This window comes from Aspergillus karnatakaensis, assembly GCF_047715665.1.
Source record: "Aspergillus karnatakaensis strain CBS 102800 unplaced genomic scaffold BJY04scaffold_49, whole genome shotgun sequence".
Lineage (NCBI taxonomy): Eukaryota > Fungi > Ascomycota > Eurotiomycetes > Eurotiales > Aspergillaceae > Aspergillus > Aspergillus karnatakaensis.
Window position 1 is genome coordinate 216,499 of NW_027395761.1, and position 13,719 is coordinate 230,217.

At 52.8% G+C, this 13,719-nt stretch overlaps 6 protein-coding genes across 6 annotated transcripts; 3 read left to right on the forward strand and 3 right to left on the reverse strand.

Annotated features, from left to right (window-relative positions):
• Positions 1-108: 108 nt before the first annotated feature.
• BJY04DRAFT_221480 (acyl-CoA dehydrogenase/oxidase) lies at positions 109-1,648 on the reverse strand (the record flags this gene model as incomplete). The annotated part of the gene is made up of 6 exons (XM_073717132.1): positions 109-203; positions 266-394; positions 451-595; positions 644-892; positions 955-1,088; positions 1,150-1,648. 6 exons carry the CDS (start codon positions 1,646-1,648, stop codon positions 109-111), a joined length of 1,251 nt encoding a protein of 416 aa, XP_073567937.1.
• Positions 1,649-2,154: 506 nt separating this feature from the next.
• Positions 2,155-4,589, forward strand: BJY04DRAFT_230012 (sodium:solute symporter family protein; the record flags this gene model as incomplete). Its single annotated transcript, XM_073719188.1, has 9 exons — positions 2,155-2,218; positions 2,274-2,798; positions 2,851-3,082; positions 3,135-3,207; positions 3,265-3,335; positions 3,394-3,539; positions 3,596-3,799; positions 3,850-4,497; positions 4,528-4,589. 9 exons carry the CDS (start codon positions 2,155-2,157, stop codon positions 4,587-4,589), a joined length of 2,025 nt encoding a protein of 674 aa, XP_073567938.1.
• Positions 4,590-5,714: 1,125 nt separating this feature from the next.
• On the forward strand, positions 5,715-8,112 carry BJY04DRAFT_221482 (terpenoid cyclases/protein prenyltransferase alpha-alpha toroid; the record flags this gene model as incomplete). Its single annotated transcript, XM_073717133.1, has 5 exons — positions 5,715-5,798; positions 5,886-5,942; positions 5,995-7,707; positions 7,773-7,969; positions 8,022-8,112. 5 exons carry the CDS (start codon positions 5,715-5,717, stop codon positions 8,110-8,112), a joined length of 2,142 nt encoding a protein of 713 aa, XP_073567939.1.
• A 246-nt stretch (positions 8,113-8,358) lies between these two features.
• On the reverse strand, positions 8,359-9,687 carry BJY04DRAFT_221483 (ankyrin repeat domain-containing protein; the record flags this gene model as incomplete). Its single annotated transcript, XM_073717134.1, has 1 exon — positions 8,359-9,687. The coding sequence occupies one exon, from the start codon at positions 9,685-9,687 to the stop codon at positions 8,359-8,361; it is 1,329 nt and encodes a 442-aa protein (XP_073567940.1).
• A 584-nt stretch (positions 9,688-10,271) lies between these two features.
• BJY04DRAFT_221484 (uncharacterized protein) lies at positions 10,272-10,679 on the forward strand (the record flags this gene model as incomplete). The annotated part of the gene is made up of 1 exon (XM_073717135.1): positions 10,272-10,679. One exon carries the CDS (start codon positions 10,272-10,274, stop codon positions 10,677-10,679), a length of 408 nt encoding a protein of 135 aa, XP_073567941.1.
• A 284-nt stretch (positions 10,680-10,963) lies between these two features.
• On the reverse strand, positions 10,964-13,111 carry BJY04DRAFT_221485 (FAD-binding oxidoreductase; the record flags this gene model as incomplete). Its single annotated transcript, XM_073717136.1, has 4 exons — positions 10,964-11,392; positions 11,449-12,050; positions 12,100-12,599; positions 12,654-13,111. The coding sequence occupies 4 exons, from the start codon at positions 13,109-13,111 to the stop codon at positions 10,964-10,966; spliced, it is 1,989 nt and encodes a 662-aa protein (XP_073567942.1).
• Between the last annotated feature and the right edge of the window lie 608 nt (positions 13,112-13,719).

Here is a 13,719-nt window from a genome sequence, read left to right on the forward strand (position 1 = left end):
CTTTTTGCCACGAGCCGGGCAGTTAGAGAGGATGATGGGGACTGTCTTATATACAGGAAAGGATATCCAAAGAGCCGACTACGGGTGTGACTAAATCTTGCCTCCGATTCAAGTATACCAACTCGGCTCCGGAGCTTCTTTCAGTAGCGCCCACGAGCCAACTTCTCGGAACTTGTAGGCAATCGGGTCGTGCAAACTGTGGACTGTACGGGAAAATTTGGTCAGTAAAGACGATCAATGATATGTATAGTGAAGGAAGGCGTACCGCGTGTGTTTCTCCAGAATCGATCGAAGCCGTATTTGCTCAAGCTGCCACTGGCTCCTACGAACTCGAAGACTTTGGAGGTAGCCTCCAAGGCTGTTTCGATGGCGTGCGCTTTTGAAGCAGCCACCTCTGCCATAGAGTAAGCTAGAGCTATTACAGGTACTGCCAGAGAATTATTAACTTACGAACGGCGATCTCACCACGTGTGGCCTGCGTTAGTTCAGCTCGTGGTGCATGGATGGCTTCCGAGACCCGCTCGGCCGTACGGTCAATTAGGGCTTCGGCCGCCCAGATCTTCGCCTGAAGCTTGCCGTATCCCTCCAGGATGTACTATATGATTCGTCAGTTGTGCTCATTGGGGCTTATGAATTGACACACCCATTCTTCGGTCGCTTTGGTCTTATTGTCTCCACCATACGGCCACGCTCGTGTCCTCGTCCGGGTATATTCGGCTGCAGCTTCTAGTGCACCAATTGCGGCGCCAACATGAACAGCAGCAAACTGCAACTGGACGGGTGGAAGGATGAAATCGTGATACGCATCTCTCGGCGTCAACTGCTTGTCAATGAACCCTGCTGCTTCAGACCAAGGGACTTTGACATTGCGGATCACACAACCTCCGGATTCCTAACCAGCTAGGTCAGTACTGCATTTTCGAAACACGTGGAAATGGGGTATTTCCGACTCACGGTCAGCCGCTGCCCAATAACATCCCAGTCGCCCTTGAAGCTGATTCCCGGCTGCTTGGTCGGGACGTACGCAAAGACATGGGTTCCATCCTTCAGCACGCCTTCCAGCACCGTAATGTCGCTAATCACGCCTCCTATCACGAATGTAAGCCGCTAATCTCAGACCTTGCCTCACCAACTCCGAAGAAAACGCACCCGTGGAGAAGAACTTGTCTCCATTGAAAATGAGATCCAGTCCATCATCTTCCGCAATCATATCCGCATTGCGTGGATTAACCGCACCACCAAGATAGTAGTTCCCCTCCGTGAACTCCCTCAACCACCGCTCCGCCTGCTTCTCCGTACCCAGTATCTGACTGCTCCAGAACCAGGAGTAGTGATTTCCGATGAGATGGCCGATACTTGCGTCCGCCTTTGCAATCTCCGTAGTCACCTTGTACGAAGTCTTCCATGTCTCTCCACCGCCGCCAAACTTCCGCGGACCGAGCAGGTTGACGAGCCCGGCGTCTTTGAGAAGCTGGATCTCCGCAAATGGTGGTCCTCCTGTAGCATCACGTTCGACAGCATCAATCTTGAGGATCTCAGCGGCTTCTTTTGCGCGTTTGATCCATTCGTTGCGGCCGGTTGGTTTGGGGGCGGCTTTCCAGCGTAGTGATGTCGCGGCGCGAGCTTGTTCGGCTTTGAAGCTTTGCATGGTATATTGACATATAAAATGAATGGGCAGAATGATTGGAGACTTCGAGTGACAGGCTGATTTGAGGATCAATTTAAGCTGGCGCGGCTTGACCACTTGTCTCCTGCATCAGCCAATGGTAACTAGCTGCAGGAACGACTCAGGCTTCGGAGCTCCTCCAACCGCAGGATGCAGAGAGAAATCTCAGAAATAATCAAATTTCCCGAGCCTTCCACGAGGGGGGTGTTTGAGAGGTCTCAATTGGCCAATAGTAGTGCTGCCGTGCCTTCTCCAACTCGTAGCCGTTATCTCGTCACTTTAGCTTCATTTATGCCACTGACCCTACTATGGCGTGCTGCTTGCTCGCCGAGTCGCCGGACAGCCTGACTCAATGCAAGATTCGATTTGGAGTAGTTACTTCCCTGCCATATAAAACAAGTATCGCGGTTATCTTACGATCGCGGGCGGATAAACGACAGTCGACGCATGGATGCATCTCGGTGGCAGCATCCCAAGCAATATTCAAAATGACCACCGATATATTCCCTCTATTTGGGCAGGGTGTTGGCTATGGGATTGTGATCGGGCTTGGTAAATTAATAAGAATCGTATGTGAGAGCCAGTGCTAATAGCGAACCGACGACAGGCGCCCTCTTCGCGATCCTCATGAGTCTAACCACATATGCCTTGAGTAAATACATGTCTGAAGTGCAGGACTCAGAGATGTACCTCACAGCAAAACGCTCCGTGCGAGCAGGCTTGATTGCCTCATCAGTCGTCTCATCATGGACACTCAGCGCAACGCTACTATCAACAACAAATTTCGGTTACTTGTACGGCATCGGTGCGACGTTCTGGTTTGGCGCGGGCTGTTCAGTGCCTATTCTCACCTTTGCGGTCCTCGCTATCGAGCTGAAACGGAAAGCGCCGAATGCGCATACGTTCTTGGAGTTGGTCAAGCATCGATATGGAGCGCCAGGGCATATCGTTTTAGCTATCTACTCGCTCATCTATCAGATTTTTATCTCCGTTAACTTGCTTGTTGGTGGTGCAGCGGTATTCCATCTGACGACGGGGATGCATCAGGTTGCTGTGTGCTTCTTGTTTCCGCTTGGGGTTTGTATTTATACGTTCTTTGGTGGTATTAAGGCAACCTTCTTGACTGAATGGGGTGTGTTCTCATTTGCAACATTTGGTGGAAAACAGCACTGACATCCCAGCAGTTCATACGGTCATACTGTTCGTGATCATGCTGGTCTCCATGTTCGTGATGTATGCGATATCCGAGCATGTCGGCTCGCCAGGCAGGATGTGGGAGCTTCTGATGGCCGCTTCGGAAATCAGACCTGTGGCTGGTAATGCAGAGGGGCAGCTACTGACGATGAAGAGTGTCTATGGTGGTCTCGTCGGTCTCACGTTCCTGGGTGGTGGGTTCTCCGCGACTGTAGACTCTCAGTATGTTTCTTCCTGTCTGTTGTGTCTTAAGTCACTAATTCCCCATGGAAAGATTGTTTCAGAAAGCTATCGCCGCTGATCCCAGGTCAACCGTGGCTGGCTACCTGCTAGGAGCCCTTTGCTGGGTATGTATACACCTGTATGACGGCGCTCGGTATTTCATCCTGACCTGGACAATTTAGTTCACTATTCCGTTCTGTATCTCGACCACCTTCGGTCTTGGTGCTGCAGCCCTCGAACATACACCGGCATGGTATGTACCACTGGCACCTGGGTCATCATAGAAGAAGCCCAACCGCTAATTTTCCAAGGCCGACATACCCAGACCCAATATCGGCCGACGTTATCTCGCAGGCAGTGCAAATGCCATATGTCGCATATGCCATTCTCGGAAAGGGTGGAGTTGTTGCAGTGCTGCTGATGCTGTTTCAAGCCATCACCAGTGCCCTCAGTTCTGGTAGTGCCCCCGAAACCCTTTGGTTAGCCGAAGATAAATTGCTGACACCAATCCAGAGACCGTCGCCGTTACGAGTCTGGTCACATACGACTTCTACCGCGCATACATCAAGCCCTCTGCCAGCGGAAAAGAACTCATCTTCGTTTCCCACGTCGCGGTCGTCGTATACAGCATCCTCGTGGCGCTTGTCGCCGTCGGTCTCTGTTACGCCCACTTCTCAGTTAGCTTCATCGTGACAGCAATCGGCATAATCATCGACGGTAAGTCCGCTCCATCCATATTATACTAGCTAGCTTGCTCACATTTCCAGGCGCCGTCATCCCGAGCGCCTGCACCCTCTTCTGGCGCAAGCAAAGCAAATACGCCGTGACTCTAGTACCCATCCTCACCTCAATCGCCAGTATCGGCACCTGGATCGGCGTCGCCTACCGCCGCGAAGGCGTCGTCTCCGTCGCCACGTTATCAGACTTCTACCCCTGCGTCGCAGGCAACATGCTCGCACTTACTGCGCCAATCGTCCTCACGCCACTAATTACCTACATGAAACCCGAAAACTATGACTTTGAAAAGTTCCAGGAAATCCAACTCGTCGATGACAGTTCCATTTCCGGCCCCTCCAAATCCCAATCTACACTCGAATCCGAATTAAAATCCCCAAGCCCAAACCCTGCCTTACAAGAAACGCAAGAATGCCTCGCTGCATCTCAGTCAGAACGTGCTGAGCTCCTCAAAGCCCGAAACATTGCCCTCGGCGCAGCCCTCTTCGTCGCAATCGCCATGACGATACTCTGGCCGATACCGATGTATGGCACGGGGTATGTGTTCTCGAAGGGGTTCTTCACGGGATGGATCGTGTTTACCTTTATCTGGGGGTTCTTTGGGGCGATTACGATTACGTGTTTGCCGCTTTGGCAGAGTCGGAGGCAGATACGGACGTTCTTTGTGCAGGTTGTTGGGGGTTTGAGGGGAAAGAAGAAGGTGGTCGCAGGTGCAGGTGATGGTCAGGCGGGTGCGGTGGAGGATGAGGTTTCTGTATGGGATAAATCGTGAGGCAAATCTTGAAGGGTGAGGTTTGCATCGGAGGTGGGTTACGTGTTCGGTTGTGGTCTGGAAAACCCTTTTCGGAGGGTAATTGTCCTGCGTGGAAAGGAAAGGCCAATGCAGTTGGAGATATTATTTAATTTACATGGCGATTGACTATATGGACCGTACTCGAGCGGATGTGGCTTGGCATCTTTAGGGAATATAGAGCAAGAAAATTAGTAGAATCTGGAGTAGAGGTATGCTTGGATATCTTGATGGTCCAATCCCCTTGAAGAGAGTCCTGCTTAGCCAGGGCTCTTTGGTTGAGGACAACTGTTTCTACGGTACAAGTGGAACAGGGGCTGGGCTTAGCATATGCGGTATAAAGTAAACAATGGGACAGTATTTTCCGTTGGTTCGAGTTCTGTTAGTCGAGCTATCGCTACCATCAAAGCCTAGAATCAATAAGAGGAATGAGGTGAGAAAAGGAGAAAACAAATCAAGACATCTACCCCTGCACTATCCCGGAAACGTGTGGACTCTTCGAACCAGGAGCGGGCTGCAAGCAGGATGCTGGCACATGAACAGTCAAGCAGAGCCCTCAGACCTCGCGCTCTCACTTCTTATGCAGCTTGTTAAATCAAACTTTGCCGTATACAGGAAGGGGTGTTGCACAGCGCAAAGCGCGTCAGATTGATCCCCGAACCCTCCGAACAGGCGTTTTCGCTGCTGACTCGGAGGGCTCATTTCAGAGCAAATTGAACTCTAGGTGATTGAACGATGCACCGGCTGGACGTAACCTTTCCTACTTTCAATACGCAATGCAGAGGCTTCAGAGTCATAGGGGATATGGTCGGCGGTAACGCGACAAAGACCAGCATGTAGCGGACCCAGCAAACTGTTTGTGCCTTGGCCCTAAATCCACCACAACCGTCGAAGGTGCTTGTAAAATCGCCGCAGTTCGCATCTTACGCGCGGACTTCGGCCTGTGGCTTTCAGGCTTGCTAGGGTGCCCCTGCTATGTCCCTCGGGGTGTGGGCCAAACAGTTGCCATGAGTAGGCCATGGGGAACTTATTAAAACGCGTGTCATACCCATAGTAGTGTAGCACACGTGGTTGCGCATACTCAAGGCAGAGCCAGGAATTGTCTCGATGGCGCAGAAATATGCACTGAAGATAAGGGATCGCATTGACACCTATTCGACTGCCCCCGAGAACACCAACCATGCGTTTTCTGTGAGAACAACAGAGTCTGACGGCTGGCGCCTATCAGTGGAAGAGCCTCTCGGCCGACTGAAATGGATATACCTGAAGACCCCTTAGGAGCGGCTAGACTACCCCCAGGATGAACCGTCCCGTTACTATCTGGGACTTCCAACAGTGCGTTTTTCGGCCTTTTCGACGCGGTGATATCTTGCTGACACGAGGACAGGGCGCTGCAAGTCGGCCGACTGCAACACGTCCCTCAGAGGCGGTGCTGAATGGCGCCTTATTCCACAGCCGACTGCAGGTGAAAGGCCTAGGCTGCTGGGCTGCGGACCTGAGTTGTATCTTCTTCGTCACGCCCATGTTAATTATATCATGGTACAGCACGGAGGCCGTGATCGACGAAGCACACGCTGTTGAGCTGGTGAATTTTATCATGACGAACCAGAACCAGGACGGGGGATGGGCCACCTTCTGCGGCGAAGATACCACGCTCATGGGTACGATCCTGATTTACATTGCCTTGCGACTGATCGGATTGTCCGCGGATAACAAGGCTCTGGTAAGAGCCCGCTCCTGCCTGCTGGATATGGGTGGCGCCGTGTATCTATCCGGCTGGGCCAAGTTCTGGCTGGCAATGCTAGGCTTGTATAGCTGGGAAGGCACCGATCCCTATCCGGTTGAGATGTGGCTGCTTCCCGAGTGGGTTCCCATAAGTCCCTGGAAATGGTTCATCATTCCGAGACACGTGTATCTAGCCATGAGCTACTTATCCACAAAAGGATTCACGATTCCGTCGAACCCGCTCCTTGACGAAATACGGGAGGAGAATTTTGTCGAACCGTATGAGCAAGTCGACTTTGTGGCGTACCGCGATACATCGGTCCAACGCTCGCGAGAGCAGCGCAAACCCTGGATACTGGTCGTGCTAAACTGGATTCTACACAACATTTGGTTTGCATGGCTGCGACCAAGCTCCTGGGTGAAGCGCGGCCTGCACGAGATCTGGAAAGTTATCGAGGAGTCAGAGAAGGCCACAAACTCCGCGGGAATTATCAGCGTGGATTGCTTCTTGAACATGATTGCGTTCTACGCAAAGGAAGGACCAGAGTCTGAGGGACTCCACCGCATCCACAATGCGAGCTTCGAATACCCCTGGAAGAGCCCACAAGGAGTACAAGTCATGAGTGTGCATGGCGGACACACCTGGGAAACAGCACTCGCGCTGCAGGCATACGCTGACGCCGGTGTGACAGATGTTCCTGAATTGCGACAGACGTCGCAGCGCGCATACAGCTTCCTGGTCAAACAGCAGCACAGTGAGGATCACAGCCCGGACTCACCGTATCATTTCTTCAGTCGAAAAGGTGCTTGGGGATTTACCGTGCAATACCAAGGATCACCGTGCTCCGACTGCACCGCGGAGTCTTTGAACGCAATCCTCTCAATCGAGACCAGGCCCGGTGTGATACAGATGACCGAAGAACACCAGCTTCAACTAGCTGTGGACAACCTCCTTCTAATTCAAAGCTCTAGCGGTGGATACAGCAGCTACGAGCCGGTTCGTGGAAGCCAGCTCCTCGAGTACTTGAACGGCACCGAGCTCTTTCAAACAACGATGATTGATTACAATTGCACCGAGTGCACGTCATCTTGTATATCAGCACTAGCCGCTTATCGGAATCGCAATTCTGCCTATCGCTGCGATGACATCGAACGAGCCATCAAGCAGGGTGCTCGGTATATTCTGCGCTGTCAACGCCCAGTGGGTGCCTGGTTGGGGTCCTGGGGCATTGCCTTCACATATGGGACCTTCTTTGCGCTCGAAGGACTGGCATCAGCCGGGCTTCACTATAGAAATAGCGAGGCAGTGAGGCGAGGATGCGATTATCTCCTCGTGAAGCAGCAAGATGATGGAGGATGGGGCGAGACGATGCAGGTACTTATCGACCTCCAGCTCTCCCATCCATCCAAGAAGTCACACACTGACCGATCCCACTGCAGTCTGTCATAACGAACACCTACGTCCAGGCAGAAACCTCCCACATCGTGCAAACAGCCTGGGTCTGTCTTGCCTTGATGCACGCCGAATATCATGACCCCACCCCCATCCGGCGAGCAACGCAGCTTATGATCCGCCGGCAGCTACCTACAGGTGAGTGGGAGCAGCAATGGCCAGTTGGGTGCGGAATCGGAACTTGGTATGTGACGCCTTTGACTGGAATCGCGCAGCGGTTATTAATATTCATGCAGTGAGCTGATGTATCACAACTATGTCTACTCGTTTCCAATTCGCGCTATTGCAATGTATAAGGTCAGATACGGCGACGAACCAGTGGTTTGAGGCAGTAAAAGGCTCCCATCGCGTGAGCTAACTAATAAATCATGTCGCATGGATCGCTAGCAATTGCGTGTTTAAGCTCATCCGGTCTTGCCCAGGACTCAGGTTTCCAATCCTTCAGTTGATTTGACCATCAGAATGTGCATCTTAGTACGGCACATCTAGCATATTTATCATTTGCACGCCATTGATTGTCAGTACTAAGCCAGGGCATTCGAGGAAGAATTGCACCTGGTGCTCAACTTTATACTACCTAGACAGCTGCACTTCCATCAAGGCAACTATATCATGCCGATTCTTCAACCTAGCCTGACCCAATGCTGTCACCCCGTACTCGTTCTCAACATCGAACCTCGCATTCGCATCCAACAGCGCCTTCGCCACTCCAGAATACCCCCATATTGCAGCCTGATGCAATGCAGTACTCCTAAAAGCATCCAGCGCATCTGGACCGGCACCATTCTTCAGAAGCCGAGTCGTAGCACCCAAACAGCCATGGTACGCCGCCATATGCAGAGCCGTCCAGCCCATATGGTCACTCGCATTCACGTCCACCTTTTTGTGTAGCTTGAACAGCAAATCGAGATTCTGAAAATCATTCTTTGCAGCTAGATAGTGTAGAACCATACGGCCTTCTCTATCCGTCGGCCGTATATCTGCCCCGGCCTCAAGTAGTAGCGTCACGACATCTCCGAACCCATTCCGTGCAGCTCGTAGTAGAGCTGTCCTATTCTTGTTATCTGTGTGAGCGACATTGACAACCGCGCCTCCATCGAGGAGCAATTCCACCACCTCTTTCCGTCCGCGCTCCGCCGCAAGCTGCAGACAGGTCTCTGGCGTCGTTGACCACGTTGGCTCGTTCACGCCAGCGCCTTTCTCTAATAGCTTGGTGACAACAGAAGCATGTTTCCACGTCGATGCGTAATGCATCGGCATCCATCCCCTCGCATTTCTTCGAGCCGGATCCGCCCCATACTCAAGCAGAACCATCGCCATTGCAGGGTGACCAGCGTCAAAGGCAAGATCGAGCGGCGTCGAAGGCCGACCAGCTGCGGTTATCGCGTCGACGTCTGCGCCGGCTTCAAGGAGCGTGATGGCTATAGAAGCTGCAGTATTACCTAACTCCACTGCGAGATGTAGTGGTGTAATCCCGTTTCTATCTCTTATATCCGGGTATGCGTCGGCATTAAGGAGGATTGTGACGATCCATGCTCTTCCCAGCTTGACGGCCATGTGCAGCGCGGTATCCCCGCCTCGAAGTTGGCTGTTGGGATCGAAGCCGGCGCGCATCAGCATGAGCACCTGCCGCGCGTTGTCGTGTTGGATCGCTGTGGTTATTTGGGCTTTGGTGATCGTTTCTATAGCGCTTGCTGTGGGGGTTTGTGACCAGGGGTCTCTGGTTGATGGTTTTAGATCTTCTTTAGATCTTTCGGCCGGCAGGACGCTGGTTGCTCTTTTTGCTGTATGCGGATGGTCGTCAACTGTGTGATATGTCGGAGTTGGAGAGGGAGGTCGGTATGCGGGTGGAGGGTCGTTGTTTGCCGGCCGTCTGGTCATGTATCTCTGGAAGAATGACATCTCATTTATGGTAGGTTAAATGTGCTGGGTGTATGATAATAGAAAGACTGTACATGCGCGAGCAGGAAATAGTTTCATATTTGTATCCCTGGGGGTTGCGCTCGTAAGTCTCATTGTGGCTATGCTGGGCGCTGTTCTGGCTGATCTCGTATTCAGGGCTTATTCCCACGGTCATATGGATGGAGTGGCTCGCTTTCGGCATTAGCCGTGCTTCATTTGAGATTTTATTATAACCCGCTGTGCCGGATGCTTTAAGTACTGGCGGGCTCTGAGGGTGGTGCTGTCGCCATTACGGCGGTAGCTAGGGCCAGCTGCAGCTTCACTCATAACTAACATTCACAATAAGCGCGATCAAATTCTACATATGTAGCTTGATTAGCGCCCTCGCCTAGGATTCAGAGCCTCTCGTCATGCTCCCTGTTCCTCCGGGGCATAACGTTATGCATTAGCTATATCAACGCCACCCGCCCACCTACTCCATGTCCACAACCACCGTGACACGAACAGCACTTGTGCACACTCTATATTACCAACCACGTTATCTTCTGATTCAAAGACAAAAACTAAAAACAACATCCAACGAAATGCAATTCCTCCTCTCCCTCTCCCGCATCACCGTCGGCGTCGGCTTCCTCACAATCCCCCAGCACTTCGCAACCCTCTTCTCCATGCCTTTCACCCCCGAAGCCGCAATCGGATGCCGTATGGCCGGGGGTCGTGACATCGTGCTCGGGAGCCTCCTCTACTTAGCTCAGTCGAGCCCTAAGTCTTCTAGTACGGCAGTTGACGAAAAGAAGACCGCGACCAATCTCATCCGATCGAATGCAGTCAGGACCGCACTTCTAGCTGGTATTGTCTGTGATGCCTTGGATGTGCTTTGTTGTATATGGTGCTATGCTGATGGGTCGCTGCCGGGCAAGCCGGCGGTTCTCCTTGGTGGTGGGGCCGGGTTGCTGTTGGATTTGGGGCTGTATTTGTACATTTTCAACTAAGTGTTGTGACAGGAATTTGGTTGAGGCGGGTCGGTTGACATCAAGACTCTTTCCGAGGCTGGGGGAGTGGACGGGCTGGAGCATGTGTTCTTGGTTATTCGCGGTGCCTCCCCCTAGGACTAGAACTAGGGCAAGGCGTGGCTGTTTCCAGGGAATGTAGATGAAAATATCTAGCTATCGGCGTGGCAACAAAGTCTTTAGCTCCTGATACGAAGTCGACATTATCTATCGTCTATAACATTTATACAATAATATACACCACCCCTCCCCAAGCCCCATTGTATCTAAACAGGACACAACCGCCCATTATTATTCCACGAAGCCGGCAAATCATCCTCAACACGCACCTCCCAATCCTCCGCGCCAACTGCCGTAAGCGCATAAAACAGGCCGAACGGATCATACCTCTGCTTGAGCGCATACAGACGGGGGTAGTTAACTCCATAGAACGCCTCCGTCTGGTTAGGCTCAAGCAGATCACCCTCGCTCATGTACGCACCGGAATCAGGAGCGATGTCGCGCATGACGTCCATCCACTTCGTGACGAAGAGGGAGGTCTCTTCGATCTCGGACCAGGATGCGTCGGAGGTGAATTGGCCGCCGACGATGATGTGCGCGAGGGCGTTGCGCCAGGCGGGGAGGACGGAGGTGTCTGTTGGCGGGGTGACGTCCTTGCCTGTGCCGGTGATGTGGAAGCTTGCGACGAATAGGCCCTAGAGTCCATTAGTGATTGTCTCATAATGCTGTGCAGACGTTTGGGTAAGCTTACCTGCTCGATGGCGTCCTTGTGAGCGTCCTTGACGCGCTGGAGGAGGTTGTCGTCTTGGAAAACACTACGGGGCATCAGGCGCGAGGCGGTCTTGACCATAGCTGCGCCAACGGCCTCGGCAGGGAAAGCAGGCTTCCAGGCGTCGTGGAAGTTGTCCGCGTGGTTGTACCAGGGTGTATAGGTGATGTTTTGGCTATCCAAGACGTTGAACCAAGGGGCAAGGAGGGCCTTGGTCTCCTCGACTGTCATGTCGGGTGCCACGAAGGATTGCATTCGGAAATAGTAGTCTGTTGATCCGGCGTAGTCGGTGCCGATCAGGAATGCGGATGCTCCCAGGTAGTAGTAGCCGTAGGTGCCTGCGTCGACGAAGGTCTCGAAGTTGTCGAAGTAGGCTTGCACGCCGGTCCAGAAGGCGTCGGCGTTGGGGCAGTCGTTGATGGTGAAGTTGAAGGTGACGGTGGTGGTTGGCAGCTGGCGGTGGGCTTTGATTGTCATGGAGGTGACCACGCCGATGGTGCTACCACCGCCGCCGCGGAGCATCCAGAAGACATCAGGGTTCTGGGTGGCACTGGCGGTGATGAAGCGACCGTCGGCCATAACAACTGGTCCTTGTTAGTCAAACAATCATCGCGTCGGAAAGAGATAACCTACCTTCAATAGACAGAACCTGGTCCGCAGCCATTCCAAAGAGAGGACTCAAAGGCGAATGGCCACCACCAGCGGTATAACCACCTCCAAGACCGACAGTGACAGCCTCTCCGCCAACAACGGTAACGCCGTGAGCCTTGGCAAACTCATAGGCCTCCCAGACCTGGACACCAGCGCCAACCTTGATAGCAGGACCGACGTAGCCGTTGGTAGCGCGGTAGTTGGAGTAGAACTTGCGGTCCTTCAACCAGTGGGTCCAGATGGAGAGAGCACCCTTGCCGGAGGACTTGCCATTGAAATCATGGCCAGTGTTCTTCACGACGAGGCGCAGGTTCAGGTTGCGAGCAAAGTTAACGGCCAGCTGGATCTGCGCAACGCTGGAAGCATTCACAACGTAGCTTGGGTAGCCGCCCATGGTGCAAGTGTCGGTGAAGTTGAAGCCAGGAGGCATGCAGCTGCGGCCTTGATAGAGAGGGCACATAATAGAAGTGGGGTCATTCATGCTATCGTCTGTGTCAGTTCCGATCATTTTAGAGATTGTAGTCAATCAAACTTACTGGACATCAGAAGCCAACCAGCCGCCAGAAACGCTGGTGCATTTCACGGCGTCGTATTCCGGTCGACCCGGGTAGCAGGGAGAAGCAAGCGGGGAGGCTTTGATCAGACGTCCACCAAGGAGAATATCGAAGATATCCCAGACCAAGCCGATGGGCCAGAGCAGATCTCCCGGCATGGTCTTGCAGATCCGCCAGAACCGCTTCTCCACCGACGTGGTCGAGTTGTCGGCAAAGAGAAACAGATCCGAGATTGTCTCATTGTTGATGCTGTCGGCAACGTCGACCAACACCTCGTCGGTCAACTGCACCGTCTCCGCCTCAAAGAGGGTTGGCTCGGGAGGGGAGACTGTGGTGGCGGCAACAGTAAGGGTCGTTGCCGAGTTGAGGGCGACATCCTGGGCGTGGGCAGCGTTTGCCACAGCCAAGATGGCCAGACCGACCGAGTTGAAGTTCTTCATGGCTTCGGAGTGCTGAGCGAATGATGAAGAAAATCTTGTCTCACAATAAATGCAGGGGTCAAGGTATCCATTTTAAAGACAGATTTTGAGCAACAGCTGATGTCAAAAGGGGGGTTCGTGTCATGTACGAGAGGAGTAAGCTATCGGAAGAGTTCAAAAGTAGAAACAGTGGAGTCAGTCGAAGTCTTCGAGAATGAAGCTATTGGATGGTGGCTGCCACGAGGCATGATAGTGCTGCTTCTCGGATATTACTCCCTGTGCCCTACTTCGCTCCGACGTGTCCACTGAGGCTTAGCCGCGGCCGAGGGACTGCTCTACTCCGTAGTATTAGACACGAAATATGCGAGATACTGACGGTGATTGTAGCGTTGGTCAATGCTTGGGATCATCGCTGATCATCGCTGATCATCGCTGATGTGCTGTGGTGTGCGCTCTTCCAGATCGCACAGAAAATGGAGCAAGATGGAGGAAAATCGCCGTCGGACCTGCATGCAAATGAGACACAGTCCTTTCAGGCCCACTCGGTGGTTTCTGGTTCGCTTCTGGGGGATGCGCAAGCGTTTTGCCGATATGACATGCCCCATATCACCGGTGATTCTCCACTCTTA